This window comes from Rhamphochromis sp. 'chilingali' (assembly GCF_963969265.1).
Source record: "Rhamphochromis sp. 'chilingali' genome assembly, chromosome: 20".
NCBI lineage: Eukaryota > Metazoa > Chordata > Actinopteri > Cichliformes > Cichlidae > Rhamphochromis > Rhamphochromis sp. 'chilingali'.
Window position 1 is genome coordinate 13,636,802 of NC_137947.1, and position 21,650 is coordinate 13,658,451.

Genomic DNA, 21,650 nt, shown 5'->3' on the forward strand with positions numbered 1-21,650 from the left:
CAGGCAGAGTTGACCGTGGACATGACTGAAGTGAACAGATACAGCATTATTCACATGAAACCAGGCACAACTAAAATGAAAGCAATGCTTATCAAATTTATTAGTAAATGTAAATTCTCTCTTAGCAGTAATGTTACTGTTTGACTTGTCACAGATTTAATGTTATATTCAAAAACTAGGTTAGGCGTGGTTGCATGAACTCCGTCCCAGCTTCCACCCAGCTCATGGAGTAAACGACTACCACTGAACCACACAGACAAACTTGTGGATGGCGGCATCTTCTTTGTTGCTGTAGTAGATACATTTTGATTCAACACTTAAACACACCGCCATGAAGCTGCTGGGTTTTTTTTTAAATGTCCAAATGGAAAGCAAATGTTGCTGTTGCAGAGGTTTCTCTTGATTCATAGGATTTGGAGCAGTTGGAGAGTGTAGGGTGCAGCCTTTTTGGCTCAAATTCAGCTTCTCCAGATGTTTGTAGAACTCGAAGCAGTGACAGCTGCTTTCACACGTTAACATCTAAATGATTAAAAAGGTTTAATTTCTCAGGAAGTGGAGTGCTCCCGGTAAATTCTTGCTAAGAATTGTGCAGCACTTAGAAATGCCAGATAAAACTAACGAGGTGCATAATTTTCAGTAAAAGCTAAAGACGTGACTTGAAAGCACTTTCCGTTGTAATCGGCGGTTTTGTTTTGTTTTTACACATAATTGTTTAAAACACGTTTTACTGCTCGAGTCCTTGCTATACTTTATTTTTGTTTTATTCGAAACTTGTGTCAAACACGTGTCTTTGCATGCTAGGAAAAAAGACTTTATCCATCAATATATTTGACTAGAAAGTCATTATTTAATATTTAAATAACAATAATTTCGTACTTCATTGTCTTGCTTAGAGTAAACACATTAAACAAGAAAATAACCTTGAGGGTGAAATAAAAGGCAGTGAAATTCTCTGTTTTAAAGATGTCTTAATGAAGGGCCAAGATGCTGACTTGTGAATCCTTATTTAAGGATCTGCAAATGTTCTCAGCCGTTTGATGTTTAGCTTCCACGAGACTCTGTTTGATAATCCGAGAAAGGGTCCTGAAGCATCTGCGATTAAAATGTCAAAAAGACACTCATATGGCTTTCCATGCACTGCTTCCCAAGCATCAGAGGATTTTTAAAAGCAGTTAATTGCAAGGCAACGTCAAAAGGCCAGAACTAGCTTGGAACGTCATTCTGCATTTTTATTTTTTCTACAAGTTTGGGGGCAGTAAGGAAGAAAACCGCCTAGTTTTACAACTAGTTTGTTTTTATATCGTAGCATTAGAAAGAGACAAGTCAGAACTGTAAAATAACCTTATGGTAGACTCACAGTGTCATATCACTTCTAAGATATTCTAAGATGGATTAATATATATATAGTTAAAATGTTATTTATGAAAGCTAGGGATAAGGTGAAGTGAGTTGTCAGGCAGATTAATTCTCCCTAAATATTTATTTTTGACCACAACAGGGATGTTAACTGATCTGAAGTCACTGGGTTGCACTTTTTATTGTTCCCTTGGCACAGTGGTGGGATATTGGTAATTTCGAGGTTATTTGAAAGAAAAAAAGAAAAAAAAATATTGACATTTGAAAAAGTAATAAAAGTGTATGCATCTGATATGTTTACACTCAGTGCTGTGGACCTGGAGACCGGAAGAGTAAATTTAAAAAAGATATTGGATATTTTAGAACTCAGTGTGTGGTGTTTGTTTATATTTCTCTGTCGTTTTCAAAGCTAGCCAACTGCAGCAGATTCACCTATAGGCCTCCATAATAATGATGTGAATTGAGCCCTCACTGTTTTCAAGCAGTTTAATATTATGGTCACTACTTTAATATTACATTGGAAGTTAGTTATAGTCAATTTCAACATTTCATTATTTGTAAGTCTTATATAAATAAAGCCTATTCTGAAAGATTTGTTCACATTTGTTTAAAAATACTTTGATCGTGTAGTTTATGTTAAAGTCCAGCTCAGTGTTCACATAACCTGCACGTGGACCATAGCTCTCCACTTGCAAATGTTTTCTCTCTGCTAATTGTCAACATGAGCACTCTCATTTGGTTTGAACCAACATGGCTGACAGATGGCACATCATCCCCTCAATGAGTCCTAAGAGTGGATCCTATTGGATAATAGAAAGAGCCAAATGTTTGAAAAATGATTATCATACCATGGAGTCATTCAGTGGTGCTATGATTAAAATTACCTGATGTAGTATGGGGGGGGAAAAATCAGATAGTTAACACTAGGTTTGTGAAAGTCAGACAGAGAGAATGTAGCTGAGTTGTCCCAGTTGTATCATTGCTGTTCAAAAATAGACCAGCTGCCCTCAAATACTGTGATAGAGGACAGACCGCGCACAATTCAGATGCTATTTCACAGTGAAAGTAACAAGCTTTTATATGCCTTTGCCAGAGATCTGTTCATCCACTATTGCTGTTAGGTTGTACACAATTAAGTGAAACTGGAATCAAACATATTTCTAGTAAATACATTTCCATCCTGTTACAGGTAAAAAATAAAAATAAACAACAAACTGAACAAAAGTTCTACAAAACATGATCCATCCATAGTGTTAGTATTCTTATTTTAGAAAAAACAATACCGCTGTCCATGTTGAAGTTCTAAAAAATACGATTTCTCTTCCACTGATTTCAGGTAAGCTTGAGTAGTTTTCTATAATAATCCTGGTATTTTTGTTGAGCTTAAAAGACACATGTATCGCCCAAGTGGATGACGCAAACGATGGCTGTGCAGCCGAAATGCGACAGAAGGAGGAAAAGTCTTGTTTTTCCTATAACACATGCAGACAAATGCAGACAAAACTACAACCTTATTGTAGTACACCAAATGTTTTCTTTCTTCATTATGTGAAATGCTGGCTTGCGCCCACTCGATGATATCCATTGCAGACATTGTTGCCTGTAAATCCCTCATGCAGTTTGAGTTGACTTGCCTGCTGTTTGCAGTATCCAACCCTGTTTCATTTTTAGGTTTATCAAGTTTTATTGAACCACCCAGGAGCAAATCTTTCTTTGGATCCTGCCTTGCCATTTGCCCCAACAGCCACCAGAGTTCTTTCTCTCTCTCTTTCTTTTTGATGTCCAGCACTGGAATTCTTCATCAGGTAATTGCTTGTGTAGCCGCCTAAGCTGTTCAATCGGCCACCCCAACCATCCATCAGCCGCCCCTGCCAACACCCAGTGAAATGTCCATCCCTCAAATATTCAATAGCCTGTCTTCTCTGCGCCATGACTACTGGGCACTACCCCAATTGCTCCAGGTCTTAAGACTGGTGTCTGCCACTGTAAGACTCACTGATATTTAATTTGAAGTATTTGCATCCCAGTTGTCTACCTGTCCTGGATCAAAACTACTGCCCACCAATCACAACTCTTCCAACCATCTTTTTTTTTCTCCCTAGCCTTGCAGCCACCCTCTAAACTCTCTAGCTCAGCAGATTTCCAGCCCTCAGGCCATCCATCTGACCTCTTTTGCCCTGGCCCCCCACCTGTTATGTGATGCTTCTTTTCTTTCCAGCCGTGAGGCAGTCTACCTGGCCTTCTACACTACCTCAGGGGCAATCATTCATGATGTCTTTTTGAGGCTAATTAACACGTACTGACACCGTGAACAAGTCTTATTGTAAAGTACGAAAAAAATTCCACTTTTGAGTGGAAATGATCCAACATGGGAAATCACGGGACTGTTCTGTTTGCTGCAGAGAAGGTGACATCAAATCAACACAAATGGCACAACAATCTCAAACACAGACACAGTTTGGAGGACTATGCATCAAGCAGCAAACAACTTATTCAGATAAGCAAAAGTGCAAAATGTAATGTTACTCAAGTCATTGGCTTTACATAAATGTAATATTTGTTGTATTCTTATGGAGTGTCACATTTCTACACCATAAAATTAAGCATTCTATATGAGCTGCTGTGTTTCGTTTAGGTAAAGCGGTTGTGTTTTGTGTCCTCATAATTTGTGGGAGTTTCCCTCCTGATACGTTATATAATTCTGCAGTATTTTTGACTGATGCTACGGCACCTTAGGCAGTGACTTTTATCAGCACTTACTGTAAAATGAATATCTTTAAGAAGTCTGCTGAAGCCTATACATGCTGCCTTTTAGTTTTGTATGCACTCAAACTATTTTGTAAAGGACTGGTATAGATATAAATGTCTCAACTGCTGTGAGACGGGCTATTTTCTAACTCATTAGTATTAGTAACTCATATTTGTTTGATTCGTGTTGGGTTCTGATAGAAAACTTGATGGAGTCATGATGACATTCACTAAACAAGAACTCTGCAACTTCAGGACCTCGCCATCATTGACTCAAAGTCAGTATGAACACAGGTTTAAATCAACACGTGTGAGTTTTACAGCCAAGCATTAAACTCATATGACTTACAACTGGCCTACCGTGTTGTTCGCTCTGAATGAGGTTTAATGCAGTTTCTTTGCAGTTCCAATAATGTTGTAATGGTTTACCCAGAAAAATGTATCACCCTGATTTTGAACATGGAAATTATCCCAAAAAAACACACACAGAAAACAATGAATACCTATAACAACAAAAAAAGTGAAAAGAAGTGAAAGTGCATGCCCACTTACAGTATGGTGCTGTCCCACAGCGCACAGTAAGGGTTCATTGTTCCCTGGAAGGCAGGAAAAGGACAAAATGTTTGGTAAATTATGATGATAACTCATCATCATTTTCATCACCACCATCATCATTATTATAAATCAAGTGCACGTTTGTCCTTTTATTTAGCTTTTTTGAAAACGTGTTTCATAGATCACACAAAAAAGCTTTGAACTCCACTACCACAGACACACACACGCATGCACAAATTTGCTGACACGTTCAGACTTACATGCACTTTATCTCAAAGATGAATAAAAAGGTCTGGATCATAAAAAGGGATTGTCCTTGTAATTATCTGGACGTAGTGCTCTCTCCCGACACAAATTAATTATCGAGCCAATTAACCGCCATTGTGTGTCAGCTAATGGGAGATGATACGTGCTGTGGTCTTTGTAGAACACTCAGCCAGCAAACAAAAACTCTTTGTGTAGTGTTAACAAAGGAACATGAAGGTCAATAAACTATAGATCCAAACTATATATAGTATTTACTGTGCATTTGTGTATGAACATTTTAGTTACTGTGCTTACATTTGCCAAGTGAGCCAGTTCAATCTCCAGGTGGGACTCAGTGGCCTTGGGCTCGGGTCTCACAGTCACAGCTATGACCTTGGAGTTCACAACTGTGTGGTTCCTGAATCAAACAGAGATGTGAGAAAATTACAAAATTAATTATTCAAATGTGTCATTCTGCATTTAGTCAAGACTCGAACAAAATTTCACAATAAACATGGCATGTGAAACAAACGGGGAAAAAAAGAGCTTAACATCGCATTCACCGGGAGAAGATCAAGTCAAAAAACCAAAAGAATTATAATAATTTATAATAAATCTTTTTACAAACATGGATGATAATAATTGCTGTATGTGTAACTATGTTTGTGCATAGGTAGCCATATTTACACATATGTGTTGTGATCTTTTTACTAAATGCTTCTTAGATGTCCTTGTCAATTAACATTTCAGTGTTGTTCATCAGTGTGGCTTATTTTTAAGTTTAGCTGTGTTAGCACGGTGCATGAATTTACACTGAGGGGCAACCCCCAGAGCAGAAAAATGAAGACACTGATGTGCAGAAACTGCATTTCCCCTAAGTGCCACTGGAGTATGGATCTAAAAGGGAGTCTGTCTAATTTTACAGCACTAAAAATAATATTTAGAAGCTGTTATTAAAAACAAAACAAACAAACAAATCAGCTTCTCCTCTCCTAACAATGCTGGGTGGGGTGATTTTTCTTCTTTTTCTTTTTCTAACTCATCCACCATAGTTGAATTTGGGATGTGGCTGCACTGATTGACAGCTGTCCCACACAGGCAGCTGGGGCTGACTGGGTGACATAATTAAACTGGATCCCTGCACTGAATGTGTGAGCTGTTTGTGTAGGTTTAATAGATTCTCTCACTAATCAGACCATCCTACAAGTCTGTGCTTCAGTTTTGATGAGTGAAATTCTAGTGTGCTAAAGCTCAGTTTCCTGTTCAGGCCCGCTTTTCAACTAATCAACATTCAAACTACGCATAGTGTAACCCCTGTTGGGCCACATGCTGTTGGTTGTTTGGAGGACTGCACACAAACACGTCTGAGTAGGTGGCATGGCCATAATCCTTCATCCTGTGTAGCCAAATACCTACGCAAACAGACACAAACGAGTTACAGTGAATCCCTCATTAGGAATAACATCATGCATCATCATTTCCAACGCTCTAGATTCTAGCATTTTTATAATGTCTGAAAAATTACTGTTAATACTAAAGGATTAGGTATAACTTTAGAGTCAGTGAGGCTTAAGGGCCATGCTGGTATTAAAACCTGATTTGGTGTTTTAGGGAAGATATTGTGCATATATTTTTGAATTTAAAGCTCCTCTCTGCCTGCTAATCTAATGATCTACATTTCAGAGTGCGAGTTCTTCAAATTCAAGTTTCAGTGTCAGGCAGCATATTTTCTCTAATGCTGCTTGCACTGAATACTAACCTCAATATTAAAGTCAGTAAAGGAGGACTACAAGAGCTGCCCATTAGACATCAGATATGCTATACAGGATGATTTGGCAGTAATTATGTAAAGAAAAAAGAAAAGAAAAGAAACTAGAAAACACAGTCTACAAAGCTCACCTGAAGATGCTTTGTGTTATATGCTTTTACAGGCTAGCATCATAGTCATGTTTCAATGGGATATCCAGCTTTGGTATAGTTGACAGAACATATTATATTTTGAAATGAAGATAAAAATCAGTATGTACTTTCCCCCAGGGAGAAGAATTGTCATGCACACGAAGAAAAGAAGAGCTGAAAATGCAGCAGGTCCATAATGATGAGCAGCAAATAATTCAAATTTGTCATCTGACTTTTGCATATGTCTGTTTCCCGTACTTATTTTAAAATGTAATAAACACGTGACACATAGATGCCTCTCTAATTACGAGTACACTAAAAGCCACATTGCCTGGTATTTCTCTTTTCAGAGTTGCCATTTGATCAGCTTATCCTCATGTTTGTCTGCAGAGGACACAATTCAGTGTCCCATTATAACCTCCTCTCTGCATTTACCCACAGGGCTGCTGCTCTCTCTGTGACAGCTGGCCCGAACGGTGCTGGAATGACCGGTTTGTCCTTGGGACGTTGCTGCCAGGGACTTGTTGATTGGTGTCTGACACCAGGTGTTTGTTTGGGACATCCCACTGCTTTTCCAGACACTAATGTCATCCTTAATTAACTACATACTGCATGCTACAGTGACACAGAGCTCTAAAAAAAAAAAAAAGAACAGCAGCAAAATGCAAGTATTTGCTTGTAAGAAGGACAAAATAAGATTTCTATTCAATGTATTAAGTGGAACTTTCAGGGACACTGGAGCGACAAAGGCACAGCATGTTTTTCAGACTTGATCTGCTACTGTGAATAAAAATGGACACCTGTGCAGCTTCCAAAGGATTAAATCTGTCTCATATTTCCTCCTGCTAGCAGACCAGAAAACGCAGACAATGAGAAATGTTGCCCTTACTTTGGTGAAGGTAGCATGAGTCCAAGAGTCTTGTAGAGAACGGTTCCCAAAATGAAGACAGGCGATCCCTCCATATCTGAAGGAGGAAATGGAGCTTTGATGTCATGTCAGATAGATTTCCCTTTTTTTATTACTACTGCAAATGATGATGCTTTGCGAATTTTTAAGTAAAGAAACACTGTCATCAGCCACAAAAAACCCAAACATTTTAAGCATATTTTGCAGGGCAAACAGATGTATAAATTAGATTCTGAATTTAAAAAAATGTAGTTGTGTATATAGTTTTCTAAAGTTCATTTTATATATGCAAATTAGGTGTTAGCTCATTAAATATACAATCATTTACATAAATGCCCACTGAAACCTGAAGGTGTGCTTTTATTTCCAAACAAATCACATTAACTAACACCTGATTTTGTTTGTCCAGCAAGAGAAGTGCCAGAATCCACTGCAGAATTGGTTTGGGTCAAGCACGTGGCATCCTGATCAATTCCTTGTTTTGCTATCATTGATATATTTCGGATAAGACTGATTACACCAATCAACCAAATTGCCTGGCTCTGGATTGCAGTATAGAGTGGCAACTGGCATTGTTTGAGAGGACGCTACAAATGCTGAGCTGATGGAAAACTCTTGCAACTGAACAAGCACAGGCAAGCAAACTGGCTCTGTTCAGAGGCTTGTACCATTATTTCACTTTTTCTAAACAAGGAGTGGTGAAGCATAAACATTAAAGGGAAAAACCATTCTTCAGAAGACAGATGTGTCTGCTTGAAAGTCTAGTAACTTGTCAGACACTCCAACTCAGCTAAAATCATTCCACTTCTGCTGAGATGTGAAGACATATATTTTCCAATTTTCAACAGTGGCCAGTGAATCAATCATTGTGTATCCATGAAGCATTAATCCTGCGAATCTACTACAGTTTCCCTGCACATTTAAGATGTGTTGCTGCAGGTTGTAATTCTGAAGCTTGACAGAATATATGTATGTATATACTGAATATATATTCTAAGACAGATGGAGCTTGCACGTGGAGACTGTTTATGTGCCTCTGATTCTTGAAGAAAGATGTATTTGACTAGCAGTCAGATGACTCGGTGATATAGTCCCATACCTGCTGACTGGGAAACAAAGAGGCCCTTTGGGATGACCACTTTATCTTCAGAGTTTCTGGCCCAGTCAACCATGCCTTTACGGCCCTTCATGGGGAAGTTAATGTCAGTCATCACAGACACTGCTGGAAGCCTCTGGATGCTGGCAACTACAGAAAAACGAGGAAATATAGATTATTAGCATTGCTTGAACATTGCATATTAAATGAAATTATGAACATAACCATGCAGTCTGCACCACTGTCATTCAAAAGTAAACACAAGGGCAGTCCTTTGATTCGAGTTCAACATGCAGAGTCTGCATTCTCTCACAAATTAATAGGTAGATTTTACATGAAACTGAATCATTATGCAAATATGCAGGTCATCTGTCAGCCATACCAGGCCAACTGGGCTTTTGACGCATTCATTTGCTGCAAAATACAAACCCAAAGCTACAACTGGCACCTGACAAGTACTAGAAAGGTAATCACCTTAATCACGCTTTCCTTTTATGGCACCTCCCTGCTGAGGTGCCATAAAAGGCCAGTCAGTGCACTAAGGCTGTGACAAGGAAAATACCCAGGATCAACAGAAAGGGCCTTAGCATTACAAGAGGAGGATAAAGCTGTACTGTTCTCTACCTGGTATCACATCCAGTCCCAGTCAGGTAGTGCTTCAGCAAGGGGAATCTGAGGCTAATCCTACCATTGATGCAGAAGCTCTATTGTTCATTGTACTGTGCCAATAGTACAATTTGAATCCTGGCGAGACTCCATGTGTGAGTGAAATCAGTGACAGTGAAGGTGCATCTAGGTGTTTGGGATGATCCTGCAGCGGGCATGAAATCACAGAGCACCACAAGACCTGCCGTTTTTGCAAAGAGGCCCGTTCGTAGCACCAGATGTCGGGAGCAGCAGTCGTCGTGCATGTTTATTCGTGTTTGTGGTTTTAGTCACAGGGCACACTGTGAAACACAACATGGTGCTGGGAAGACTGTCTCTCAGAGTTCTGGGTAATTCTGCAGGTAAATGGGGCTTTGAATCCGCCTGATGGGGCTACGCAGCACAAATAAAGCAGTAATTACGGACAGCGACGCCTCTGAACAGCGATTCATTGCACTAAGAGTATTCTGTATGGTTCATTTTCATAAGAGGGATTTATTGCATCGCTCATTACGTCTGAATGCGTTCATGAGAGGTTCAGCGTTAAGTAAACCATTGAAGTCAGACAACATAAACATCCTGCAAAGAAATTAATGAGCATTTCCAGCTATTGTGTGTGCAGTGGAAATTAATCACTATTACTGTCAAAATATTCTCTCGACCATGACACGCAGCCTCACAGTAGACAACCAGAAAAAAAAAGACAATAGAGCGTAATGCAGTCCACCTTCAAGACTGTGTTAAATTATTTTTTGCATGTCCCAAGCTTCACTTTGTCCTCCAACTGTTAGCTTGCAAGGAGGGAGAACAAGTTGCTGCAGTGGACAGCCTTTTCCAATCAAGGTTATTTGACTAAAAGTAGGAGGACACAGGACGATACAGTGGTGACAGCCAGTATTTATCTAGGTGTCAAGAGGCTGCCATAAATTAGTGACGAAATGATGCCGCAATATCTTACTCAGCCAGATGCTCTCCACTTGGCTTTCACTGATGGAGACACAAAACTTTCCATTCCTTTAATCAAAAAGGGCCACGTGGTCGCTAAGGCACTGTGTGTGTGAGCTGAAATCACTGCCATTGGCTGGCTGTGCCGGTGCACTGGCCACGGATGGGATAATTAGAAAGTCCGATGTATTAATCATGTGGTATCGAATCATATCTTGATTGTTTTTTGAAAACAGCTCTGCAGTGGCAAATGCGAAAACATTTTATAGGAGCGGTAATGAATTTTGACATTAGAAAAAAAAGAAAAAATTAAATCAGAGAGTCCATTCTGGCATAATAATTTCTCCCAGCTAGGCCCCTGTATTTTACCACCACCAGCAGCCAGTCAAGTTGATTCTAGCCAGAGGCAACTCATTAATGTTATATCTCCAAATAATTGCTCAAAAGCCAAATGCCCCCCCTCTCTGCCGAGCCTTTGTGCTCACTTTTTCCAAAAGAAAAGCTGCTTTAGCACTCTACATAATAATGCTTCCAACATTCACATACTCTTATTAAGAGGTTCACTCATGCTCCTTAAGATTTCTAACAGAAAATGATGGGATTATTCAAATGAGCTTTTTACCGACAAGTGTTCTTTGCACTTTATGTGGGCACACTTTTAGTGTAGCTGTTCCTCCTTCAGTCAAAACAATCAAGTTCCTCTCAACACAAGTTTTATTTTTAATTACTTGCCTTTTGATCTCACACCGAGTAACGCTGTTGTTATTTCAAAATAAAGGTAATCTTTACAATGAGCGTGCATATACATAAATTAAGAAAAAAACCCCAAACAAAATATAATAACTCGGATGATAATAAGCAAGAAGATGTTGTTGACCGTGTTGGAATTATTCCATTATTTCAGTTTCTTGCATTTCTTGTTGCATGAAATCAATATATCTTCTTTCTATGGACATGTGGGAGAAAAACTTCAGAATGTTTTGAATATGGTGCCCTGATTATGCCACTCAGTGCTTTATTAGACTGAGAAACAGCGGTGAGTTGCATCATTGCTCCACGCTTACCAAAAATATTTCCTGTCATATCACATCTGACAGATGGACACGGTTTAGTCCACAGTCCAGCAGGTTTGAGTGGAGGCCAGGACAGTGATACAGCTGACTAATGTAATAAGAGTCAAATAGTTTAAATTCAAGCCCAGCTATGAAATGCATTAAACTGCTCAAGGAACTTGTATGAATGTGGATAAAACACTTAACCGTCAATTTAGAGTCAGTTTCACAGAGCAGATTCCATTTTGTGTATAAAGCAGGGGTCATGTGTTAATGCTTTTTTGAGCATAAGGAGAAGGCACTGGCAATGAGTTTGGATGACGGCCATTAAGACAAATTGAAATAAGTATAAAGTATAAAGTAGGAGAACATCACAGAAATATTCTCACATCTGTGAAAGAAGTCATTAATGATTGGCAATGTGAAATGCATTCAAACCTTATTTCCAAGTCTAAATCCATTAGTTAATTTGACTCTCACAGTGTTTCATAATGGTACTTTGATGTGTGCATTCATTGAACCATGTTTGGTATGCTATTCTTGGAGACTACCGATTCATCATTATGGAAATCACATACCATAAAGAAACACAGAGAGCAAGTGTGCTCGAAGTGAGCTGAATGTTAGCTATTGTAAAGAATACAAGGATGAAACATCTCTGTTCCTCTTAAGAGGAATGGCCTAATGGCACAGCTGTGCACACTCACATTCACTTGCATGAATAAATGAAGACCACCGGTCTACTCTTCCATTCCAGTAAGACACCATTTGTGGCTGAGTAAAAAATGAAATGCCACAGAGACCTCAGATCATCCGAGAGGCTGCGCGACCGAAGCTAAAAGAACCCACAGCAGCACTTTGGTTTTTTTGTTTTGTTTTTCAAGTCATAATCTCGACAAAAATCAGCGTTGCAGGAAAGCTCATTACAGCTGCAAAGAAAACTTGTAATTTCACTTCCAATTTTACAGCCTTTTATCAGACCCTCCTACTGTATTTTTTTCATGACTGCTAATCTCACAAGGAACTGACAAGCAATCTTTTATTTATTTACTTTTAATTAATTTTTTTCATGCGGCTGTACAACTGCAAAACACGCTATAGGGTATGTTCTGCTAATCAAGTCTTACTCACAGAACTACAGTTCAGTGCAGCGTCAAACCGAACCATTTCATCTTCAGAATAACATAAATATTTGATGTGATTATTGACCAAAAACTTTGAACCTATACATAGAGTCTGTAATTAGTGAGAGGCTTTATAATATCAAGAAAGCAGTGCTGCTCTTACTGAACTACATTATAAAATCCCCAGTGTTTTAAAATGTACTTGAGCATCAATAAAATGTGTACCCGTGGTTGTTATTTTGAAGTATTGTCTGTATTTATTCTAGTGAAGGCACTACTCTTGCAGGTTTTCCCGTGCTGTAAGCTACTGATATTGGATTGAATGTTAAATGTTTTCATTGGAATTTAGCACATTAAGACCGCAAGATCACTTTTAATCAACATTATTGATTTGCAGTAATTTTACTCCCCCACCCCAACTGCCCAGCATTTATCCTAAATTAATGATGGTGGGGAAATTGACACAAGGAGTCAGAGGAGCACAGGGATTATGTGTCCATATCAAGCCAAAACAAATGGTAAAACGATCTCAGCGGCTGTGGGCCCGAAGGCAAAGTGGGTCGATTCTTACCTAAGTTTCCAGTCATCAAATAGGCATTGTGGAAATCCTTCATGCCCAGTCCAACAATGTGGATGAAATCTTCTATGACCTGCATGAGCTCCACTGCTCCGGGGTAGATCTGGACAAGATAATAAAGACAAGGGGACAGTTTTAATTTAAATAGTTCTCCAGTGATTAAAATGCGGTGCTCTGTACTTATTTTTGTATGAAAGATAAAATCTTTAAACTTGCTAAAAAAGAAAATGATTAACCAGTCATATATATATATATATATATATATATATATATATATATATATATATATATATATATATATATATATATATATATATATATATATATATTAGTTGTAGCCCTATTTGAACCATTCAAATAACATCAGCATCAGAGCTGTAACCACCAGCTGTGCCAGCACATTTGGTGGCTGGCCTGTTTCTGGAAAAGCACTGCCAAGTCAAGGGTGATTGCCTCAGTTCATGTGTTGCTCCATGGACATCAGCACTCACATAAGAGTGAAGGGGCATGAATTCAGAACCATGGACAGCTCTATAGCACAAGCGGTAACACTGCTGGTCCACTCAGCTCTTTTCCCCAAAGTCAATAAATCAAAGGCACGTTAATCCAATAATTGACCTTCAAAAGATTGGATTACTGTCCTGGCTGCCCATCTACTGGCTGCCCATCTACTGGCTGCCCATCTACTGGCGATGTCTCACATCTAATGGGATATATCGTGCTGTACTGCAAAACCATTTTTCAGTTCTGCACAAGACTCATGTAATCGTGGTGCGTAAATAAGTGTGTAAGCACACAGTGGTGATGTCAGGCAATTAGAGAAGCCTTTGAGTGGCATTTAGCAATTAGCACCTCACTCTAAGTTGATATTCAACAAACACCTGAGGCAGGTATTTCCCTCCTCTGTAGCACCTTGTGTGTGTGTGCACATGCCTCTTCATGTGCCGTGGCTAAGCCGGGATAACGGATCAGCGGTGCTGAAGTCGAGAGCCTCTGACACAGCAGAGTGAAAGCCATAGTGGGGGAGAAAAGCACATCATGTCGCCCCTTCCGGCATGTCTGACGCAGAGTGCAGTAATGCTCATTCTGCTGGTCTCCATGGCAACCGCGAGACGTGAAGGCAGTGCAGGGAAATGGCTGCAGCAGAGGTTCTGCAGACAGAGCTGTTCCTTTCCTTGCCATGGTAACAGAGGCAGGAGGTGAATATATAGTGATCAGTGCAAAAAGCCAACTTTACAGCCAGTTAAGCCCAATAGTGAGGTGTTTCATGTACGTGTTTTTGGTGTGTGGGTGCTGTGGAAGCTGAGCCGAGAACACTCATTAATGCAAGAAACCCAACAAGTGAGAAAAACTGTGTAAGGCGATGCAGCTTGGCCATGTTCACTTTTTATAATGATGTAACTAAAGCAGCACATCTCAGACATGCACATTAATAACTGCGGGAATATTTAACAGTGTCGCACATTTCTTCTGGGTGTTAAATCATGGAGACAATATATTTATTATATTTATTTATCTATACTTCCTCGGATCTGTCTGTCCTTATCTCTTACGCATACTCGCTGATGAAATTGCTAGTTTGTGAGCTTCTCTCACCGACATCATCCCTTTAGGGGCCCTGCCAAATTAAAGCTCCAGTAAGTAAACACCTAATTACTCCTTGTGTAGACAGCCAGGACTGGCACTCTGAGCAATATTTGAACTGCCTGTGTCCCCTTATAGCATCAGCTGAAGTCAGGTGTGGAGAAAGTAAGACAAAAAAGTCATTTTAAGGCATCACCTCACTCATGTGTCAGTGCAGGTGACACCCAATTTACCTGTGAAGGTGACAACAGAGCAGATGCCCTTTGCAGACTCGCAGTCATCACAGATGGCATCTCTGTCAGAGTCTGGATGTGTGTGATTTCAGGGTTCAGGCTGTCTCAGACACCAGTGGCGGTTTTGAAAACAAGACCTGCCACCTCTCAAACTGAGAGATGTGTCTAAACCAGGACGATGCTAGAATCCAATCTTCGTGAATAAACAAGTCTTGTGAATGGGTACTTTTTGGCACTTAAATTTTGACATACACACCATTGCCGCTGTGTTGCAGTATGTTGCTTCTCAATTTCTAAAGGATATTGAAACAATTTTTTGCCATCCACCTTTACTATATGATAAATATCAAGAGGGGAGACTGCTGCTGAAATGTTCATTTTTTTATGGTAAAACTGACCTGAGTAAGGTCCTAATCACACTGGTTGCTTTCATCGGCATCAGCTGGGTGAAACAATGCAGAAGGAATGAGTCCTGCAGTGTTGATGGTTGGAGAATGTCTATGGCGGTGCTGCTGCCACCAAGTGGAGCTCGGAGGAACTAGTTTTTTTCTAAATGAGGCCAGATGTCACACCTGCTAAATTACCTCACTACCATATGTGTAAGTGTAACATAATCCTAAATCCACCTGACTTGCCTTAATCTGTGCTATTCAGATGGAGAAACTGCAAACAAGCTTTGAGTCGAAGTTTGAGGCAAACAGTGTTCATGCAGCAACCTGAATTATTTACTAGGTGTACTGCCACATGCTTACCTTTTGCGCGTCTTCCCATTTCTCCTTATTTTCCTCCTCCAGGAGGTTGCTGATGATTTGAAAGAAGTTCTGTGGAGATGATGAAAGGGAAAATGCATAACACTCCCACACACCAGCATAACAGGCACTGCAGCTAGACGCTTTTCTCAAATCATGACATAAACACCATGCACTCCAAAAACCTACTGTTATGGATAATATACTAACATTTACGATAGCGAAAAATAAGAGATTTCTGTAGGGGCATAATGATTTTCTCCCGCAGGGCTCAATAGCACCAGGAAATCTGCCACTGAAACCGTGATGGTAAACGATAGGAGAAATGATGGAATTTGTGCTTGAGCTCTGACAGCAACACACCTTGGACCTCCTGCAGCTTGCAGCAAACACTTAATGCTACAGGAGAAAAGCACAAGCTGCAATCAGAAAAAAAAAAGATGAAAGGGAATGTTTGAGCAGCTGTGTGGATTGTCTTCTTCAGCAGTGGAGAGCGGGACTGCTTGGGGTGCATGCCTGCAGTCGTAATAGGACCCCTGTCTGATCTTTAGCCTTGTTATTTCGTTTGGTCTACAATATGCCTGAGGGAGTGGCTCTCTCTCTTGACACAGGCTATCTTGTTTTCTACTTGAATGCTTATGCTCCCTCTGGTGGTAATGTGCCCACTTTAACACTGCATTAGCGCAGAGACACACGGAGGGGTTGGGCTGGCTGACTGCTCTCCTGTCTGCCCACACACGCTCCTAATAACCAGAGATAGGACATTTTCCTCATTTCATAGGTTTTCTACGGTAGGAAAACGGATGAATGGCATCTTTGTATCCATCCATGGACAAAACATTTGGGGTTTTGCAGAATATTAAAAGGACCATGCGCCTTACATCAAGAGGAAACTGTTGATAAAAGTGAACTAAACCAACAGAAAACTAAAGAAAAGAGCATCTCTGACAGTTTGTAGTCCAAATATCACCACACTTCGGAGGTGCATGATTAATTGAGTTGAATTTTTCTTTTTTTTAATTGAATTAGATCAGAGTTTTGTAATCACCTAAGTAGGACAGCTTGTTTGTTTTTGCCTTTCTTTATGTGCTTTGAGTTACCTGAAACCTAGAAAACAGCACAATGCCAAACACTACGGCTATATTTCCGATTTAATATCTGACCGAGCTTATCAGTAAGCAGAGAACTGTGTGGCTGGTATTTAAATAACTGAACTTTCCTGCTAATAAAGGAGAAATTATTACTATTTCTATACAGCAAAGAGCTGATGGACAAGTCTCGCATTTTTCTAATTTCCTGGAGCTGTTACTCATGACTTTATCCAGAAGTAACAAACACAGACAAAACCTGAAACCTCACGAATAAACTACAGTAGTATGCTGTTACAGTATGCTTTTGGCATCACATAATAACAATTATTTTATTCTCAATTAGCAAAAAAAAATTGCACACATATATAGCACAACCATTCACACATGCACACGCAGCAAAACAACCACATATATATATAAAAAAACCTAACATGTATGCATGCTGGACAGAATAAAGAGGCCTGTGAAGGGTGGCTTTGAAATTGGCACAGCCCTGGGAGCATAAATTGTCTTATTGGTGATGGAGGTGGGGCTTTTGCTATAATCTCCATCATCCTATTGACATAAAGAGGATCAAGACTGCAGTCAAGCCCAACATGATGAGATGAAACAGCTTAGGATGTGGAGTAGATCTCCTGATACAATAGAGCCCTGGGTGTTTGTGCTATTTCACACACAATAGAATTCATTTTTCTCACATTACACATTATAGCTCTGGTACCCAAAATGATAAAACATTTATGTTACCTAAGTAACGGCATGGCATCCTTGCATACTTCACAAAGATTCATGTCCACATGTTCAAATGAAGCCAGCGTCCACTTACTTGCACGTCATCGGATGACGGCTCATAGCTGGCTCTCTTGAAGGTCTCTGTCACATTGCGAAGGATCTCTACTGAAGACAGGAGGTCACCAGCATAGAAGTTCCTCCTCTGGGTGAGATCCAGCAGGTTTTTTGTGACCTGGGACATCCCATCCCCCGCCAGCATCCTCTGGCCCTTGGCAAGGTGCCCCTGAACCTCCAAAAACAGGAGAGGACAGAACTTGGGGCATCGGTGTCCTCTGTTGAGTTCGCAAGATACACGCTAAGCTACACATTTAGATTAAATGGGGTGCAAAAAATCAGGAAGAAAGACTCTACTCTCTAAGGCCCTTTATGTGACACTTATATCTACGCCAGGCCTGAAATGTATTCTGCCTCGCGGATGTTTTGAAATGAGCCAATACGAATAAAAGAGTTAACTGGAGCAGAAGACACACATTTAGGCAGAAATTGCAGAGTGAAATGACATCTCACATCATTGCACAGGGTTTACGTCCATAAATACACGTTCACAGGTGCAGCGCTATATGTGCTATCTCAGCTCTTCTGAATTATTTTATTTTTAACAGTGATGGAGGGTTACCAAAATTACCTATTCTAGTGGAAGCGCTTCTGTGTTTTCAGGCTGAAGGCAAACCTACTAAAGCAAAAGTACTCGAAATGGTGCAATAAAATGCACTCGGGCTTCAATGAAAACTGCTTTTTGTGTGATTAAAAAGTCTCATCAGACGACAAAAGAAAGAAAAAAAGAGAGAATTCACAAAAGGTTCTCTTGAGGGAAAGATATGATTCTATTAAACTGAAAATACCGTTTCACTGAGTTTCCCTAACTGTTATTTATTTATTTACTTATTTACTTTTTTCTTCATGCTGCAAGTCTTATTTTAAATGAACAAAATATTGCAAGTTGTTGCAGTGGATCCTATTTACCAAAACATAGCAAAGTGCAAGTGACGAGTAACCGAGGAGCAACATATATTGTAACCGCGATATCATCAATATTGTAATTTATTTAGAAACACAGACGAGAACATGCCTGGAACTCTAAATTCAGCAGCTGAAGGACATCAGGGAGGGAAAAAAAGGAAAAAAATGTGTGCTTAAATTTGCTCCTCTATTGGAAGTGGTTAATCTTTTTGGCTACATTGTGATGAGAATTGGGAGGGGGACACTGGGGAGGTAATTTATGGTGCATTGGAAACAGAGGCTGTGAGAGGGAGCTGACTTTGCACCTACTGATTGCTGCAAGTATCTGAATTCATTTGTTATGCATCGAGCATAGCTGGGCTGCTCCCAGAAGGCCATACCGCGGTGATCCAAAGAGCAGCGTCGACTAGTGGTGCCTGTAGAGGAGGAAGGAGACAGCGACAGATTTGGAGAGGAGGATTGGCGAGGGAGGGATGAGAAGATGAGCAGGCGCAGAAGAGGTGGGGGGTAGGTGGAGTTAAGACCAACGGTGGGGCAAAGAAAGGCAGATTGAAGGGGTAGAGTGGGATTAGTTGGATATGAGAGGAGGGGAGAGAGACAAAAAGGAAAGAGAATAATATTAATACTTTTAATGAGAGTCTTATCTTTTCCTCTTTGTCCGTCATTCACCATCAAAATTTGATGTAACCCGCTCGTTAGAGAAGGCAATAAAGAAAGGTTTATGGAAGGAAAGTATTACAGTATTTGAACAGAAATGGTTTAATATTATGCCAAACGACACAGTCCCGTGCCTTTTAATATATGCTCTGCGTGCCCGGCTAATACAACTTGCAGTCGCTTATTCAAACATGCAGCAACTCAGCTGTGATAGCTGTCAGGCATTTAAACAGTAATCCTGAAATAGCAGAACTACCCAATATCCACCCACACGGCCTACATAGGGGTCCAACATCACACCTTCCCAGCTGTCGACCTGGTGGAGTGCACTTCACACATCACCCCACCGCTCCAAAACAGGTGCTTGACATCCTGAGGAAAACTCCCACAGCACAAAACATTTCCCCTGGCATCCGGGCTTCACATAAAACCTTCACTATCTCTTGTTCTCCTCCGTGCTCTCTCTCTGACTTTCGCACACTAACACACACAGACAAAGAGAAATCACAAACACCCCCCCCCCCCACACACACACACACACGCCCACCTTCTCCACAGCTACTACTTGGTGATATCCACTGAAGCCGAGAGTGCACGCTCGCTGTGTGCCGGGAGCAACCATGCATCACCATGAGACAACCCAGGGGGCAGCAGGAGAGGCCCAGTGCTTTACACTGGGCTGAGCCTCTGTGTCCCTCAAAGCGGGTTTCACCTGGGTGGTTTAGAGTTTTGCTTCACAATCTCTACCACTCTATCTACTGTTAAGGATGCCAGCAATCAAAAGAATGCTCGCTCTGAATTTTTATCAAAAAGATAGTAAAAAGTCTGTTTTATGATGGTTTGAGACCTAGAAATTAGGCATTCACTTCAGTGTTTTGGCTCTGACATTCCAAAAGGTCACTGTAAGCTGAGAAAGGTTGGGTTCTTTGAGTGGGAATTGCCAAAAAGGCACAGAGCAATAAGAAGAGGTCAAATTCAAGAACTGCTTGAAATTGATAAGCATTGAGGTTGCTCAGTGATGTGAATTTTGTCCACGTATAGACACGAAGCAGGAGTTAAACAGCAAGAGAGGTAATGTTTTGGTCACCGGTAGCCTGTGTTTATATTATTAATATACTGTATGATGTTGCAATTTTAATGTGATTTCAGCAGTCCTCAAAGACACAAATTACCCAAGGCAAAAATCATTTTAATGTAAAATCCCTGCACTGGAGCTCATCTTTTATTTAAATAACCTAATTTTAAGTTTGAAAAAGGGGAGCTCTCGATTGTGGTTTATAAGTGTGCAAAAATAAAACCTAATAGCAGACTTGCACTTTATATAAATATGTCCATAAGCACACCTTACTTGCTCAGGAAAGATGCACTCCTGAAGCCACCGTATGCAAACAGCAAAACAAGAGTAAAAGAAGCTTAATGAATGGTCAGTGTTGAGAGATAGACACTGATTCATTTGTAAGTCTTTCTTTTGCCAGTTTTGTGAACTGAATTTCTCCCAAACTGATCTATTTTTAAGTGAAGTTTATATTGTACAGATATATAATTAGATATCAATCTGCCTTGGCTTTGAGACGGGTTGCTAGTGGGATCAAATAGGGTTAGAGACACAAACTCGAGGCCTTCGCTGTAATTCTGCCCCAATCTGTCATCTGTCCTTGCATCATCAGTGATGTACGTGGAGTAAGTTGAGTATGAAATATAGGTCAGTGGAGATGTGCTTGATCAAAACCAAGGCTGCACTCCACTGAGGCGCTGACCTGTCGCTGTCTGGTTTGACAGCGCTCTCGACTTGGGTGCCATTAAAAGAGAATTTTTATTCAAGTGATCCTCACCGAGACGGAATACTAAAACAGTGTTTACCAGCTGAGGAGTTGGAAACGAGACAATGTTAAAAAGAGGCTTTGAACAACATTTCTGTGGTTACCATCCGGTGGTGAAAAAGAACAAAAAAATCCCTTACATTCTTTAAAAAAAATGTTTCTGGAATATATGACAAGTAAAACGTCTTGGATTGAAATGGCTGCCATTAATATTATGAAAAGGTAGAACTAACAAATAAAAAAATGAATACCTTCCCCAGTGAAGGGTGGTGTCTAATTTATTTGCTGGAGACGGCTGGATAATTTTCTCTGCATTAACCTGTGAAGAGTTTGTTTAATAGCCTGTGGTGTTGCTGCTTTAATTGCTCCCACTTTCAGTTGGATGACTTGAACTTTAATTGATAATTGAGATTTGGGGCTCTCATTACACGGGCACATAAATAACAGTACATGAACTTTTGAATGCAAAACATCTTCCGCCAAAGTAACTAGTACCTTCAGGTCTTAGCGGGAATAGAAACGGCATATAAATCAAACTCAAAGGATTTATTGCACCGAGCAGCCACTGGCAGGTTTAGCAAATAACGCCGATCCATTCATACAAATGCAATGTT

General features: G+C 40.1%; 1 protein-coding gene across 2 annotated transcripts in view; it reads right to left on the minus strand.

The window, feature by feature from the left end:
* Positions 1 to 21,650, minus strand: part of adgrb3 (adhesion G protein-coupled receptor B3) — a 119,786-nt gene that overhangs the window by 29,070 nt on the left and 69,066 nt on the right. For both annotated transcript variants that reach the window (XM_080868849.1, XM_080868848.1), the window contains exons 9-16: positions 18,869 to 18,975; positions 17,634 to 17,828; positions 15,720 to 15,788; positions 13,145 to 13,253; positions 8,811 to 8,957; positions 7,694 to 7,769; positions 5,221 to 5,323; positions 4,657 to 4,700 (exon numbers count right to left, since the gene is read on the minus strand). In XM_080868849.1, the coding sequence (XP_080724975.1) occupies positions 4,657 to 4,700; positions 5,221 to 5,323; positions 7,694 to 7,769; positions 8,811 to 8,957; positions 13,145 to 13,253; positions 15,720 to 15,788; positions 17,634 to 17,828; positions 18,869 to 18,975 (850 nt within the window). The remainder of the gene's footprint in view (positions 1 to 4,656; positions 4,701 to 5,220; positions 5,324 to 7,693; positions 7,770 to 8,810; positions 8,958 to 13,144; positions 13,254 to 15,719; positions 15,789 to 17,633; positions 17,829 to 18,868; positions 18,976 to 21,650) is intronic.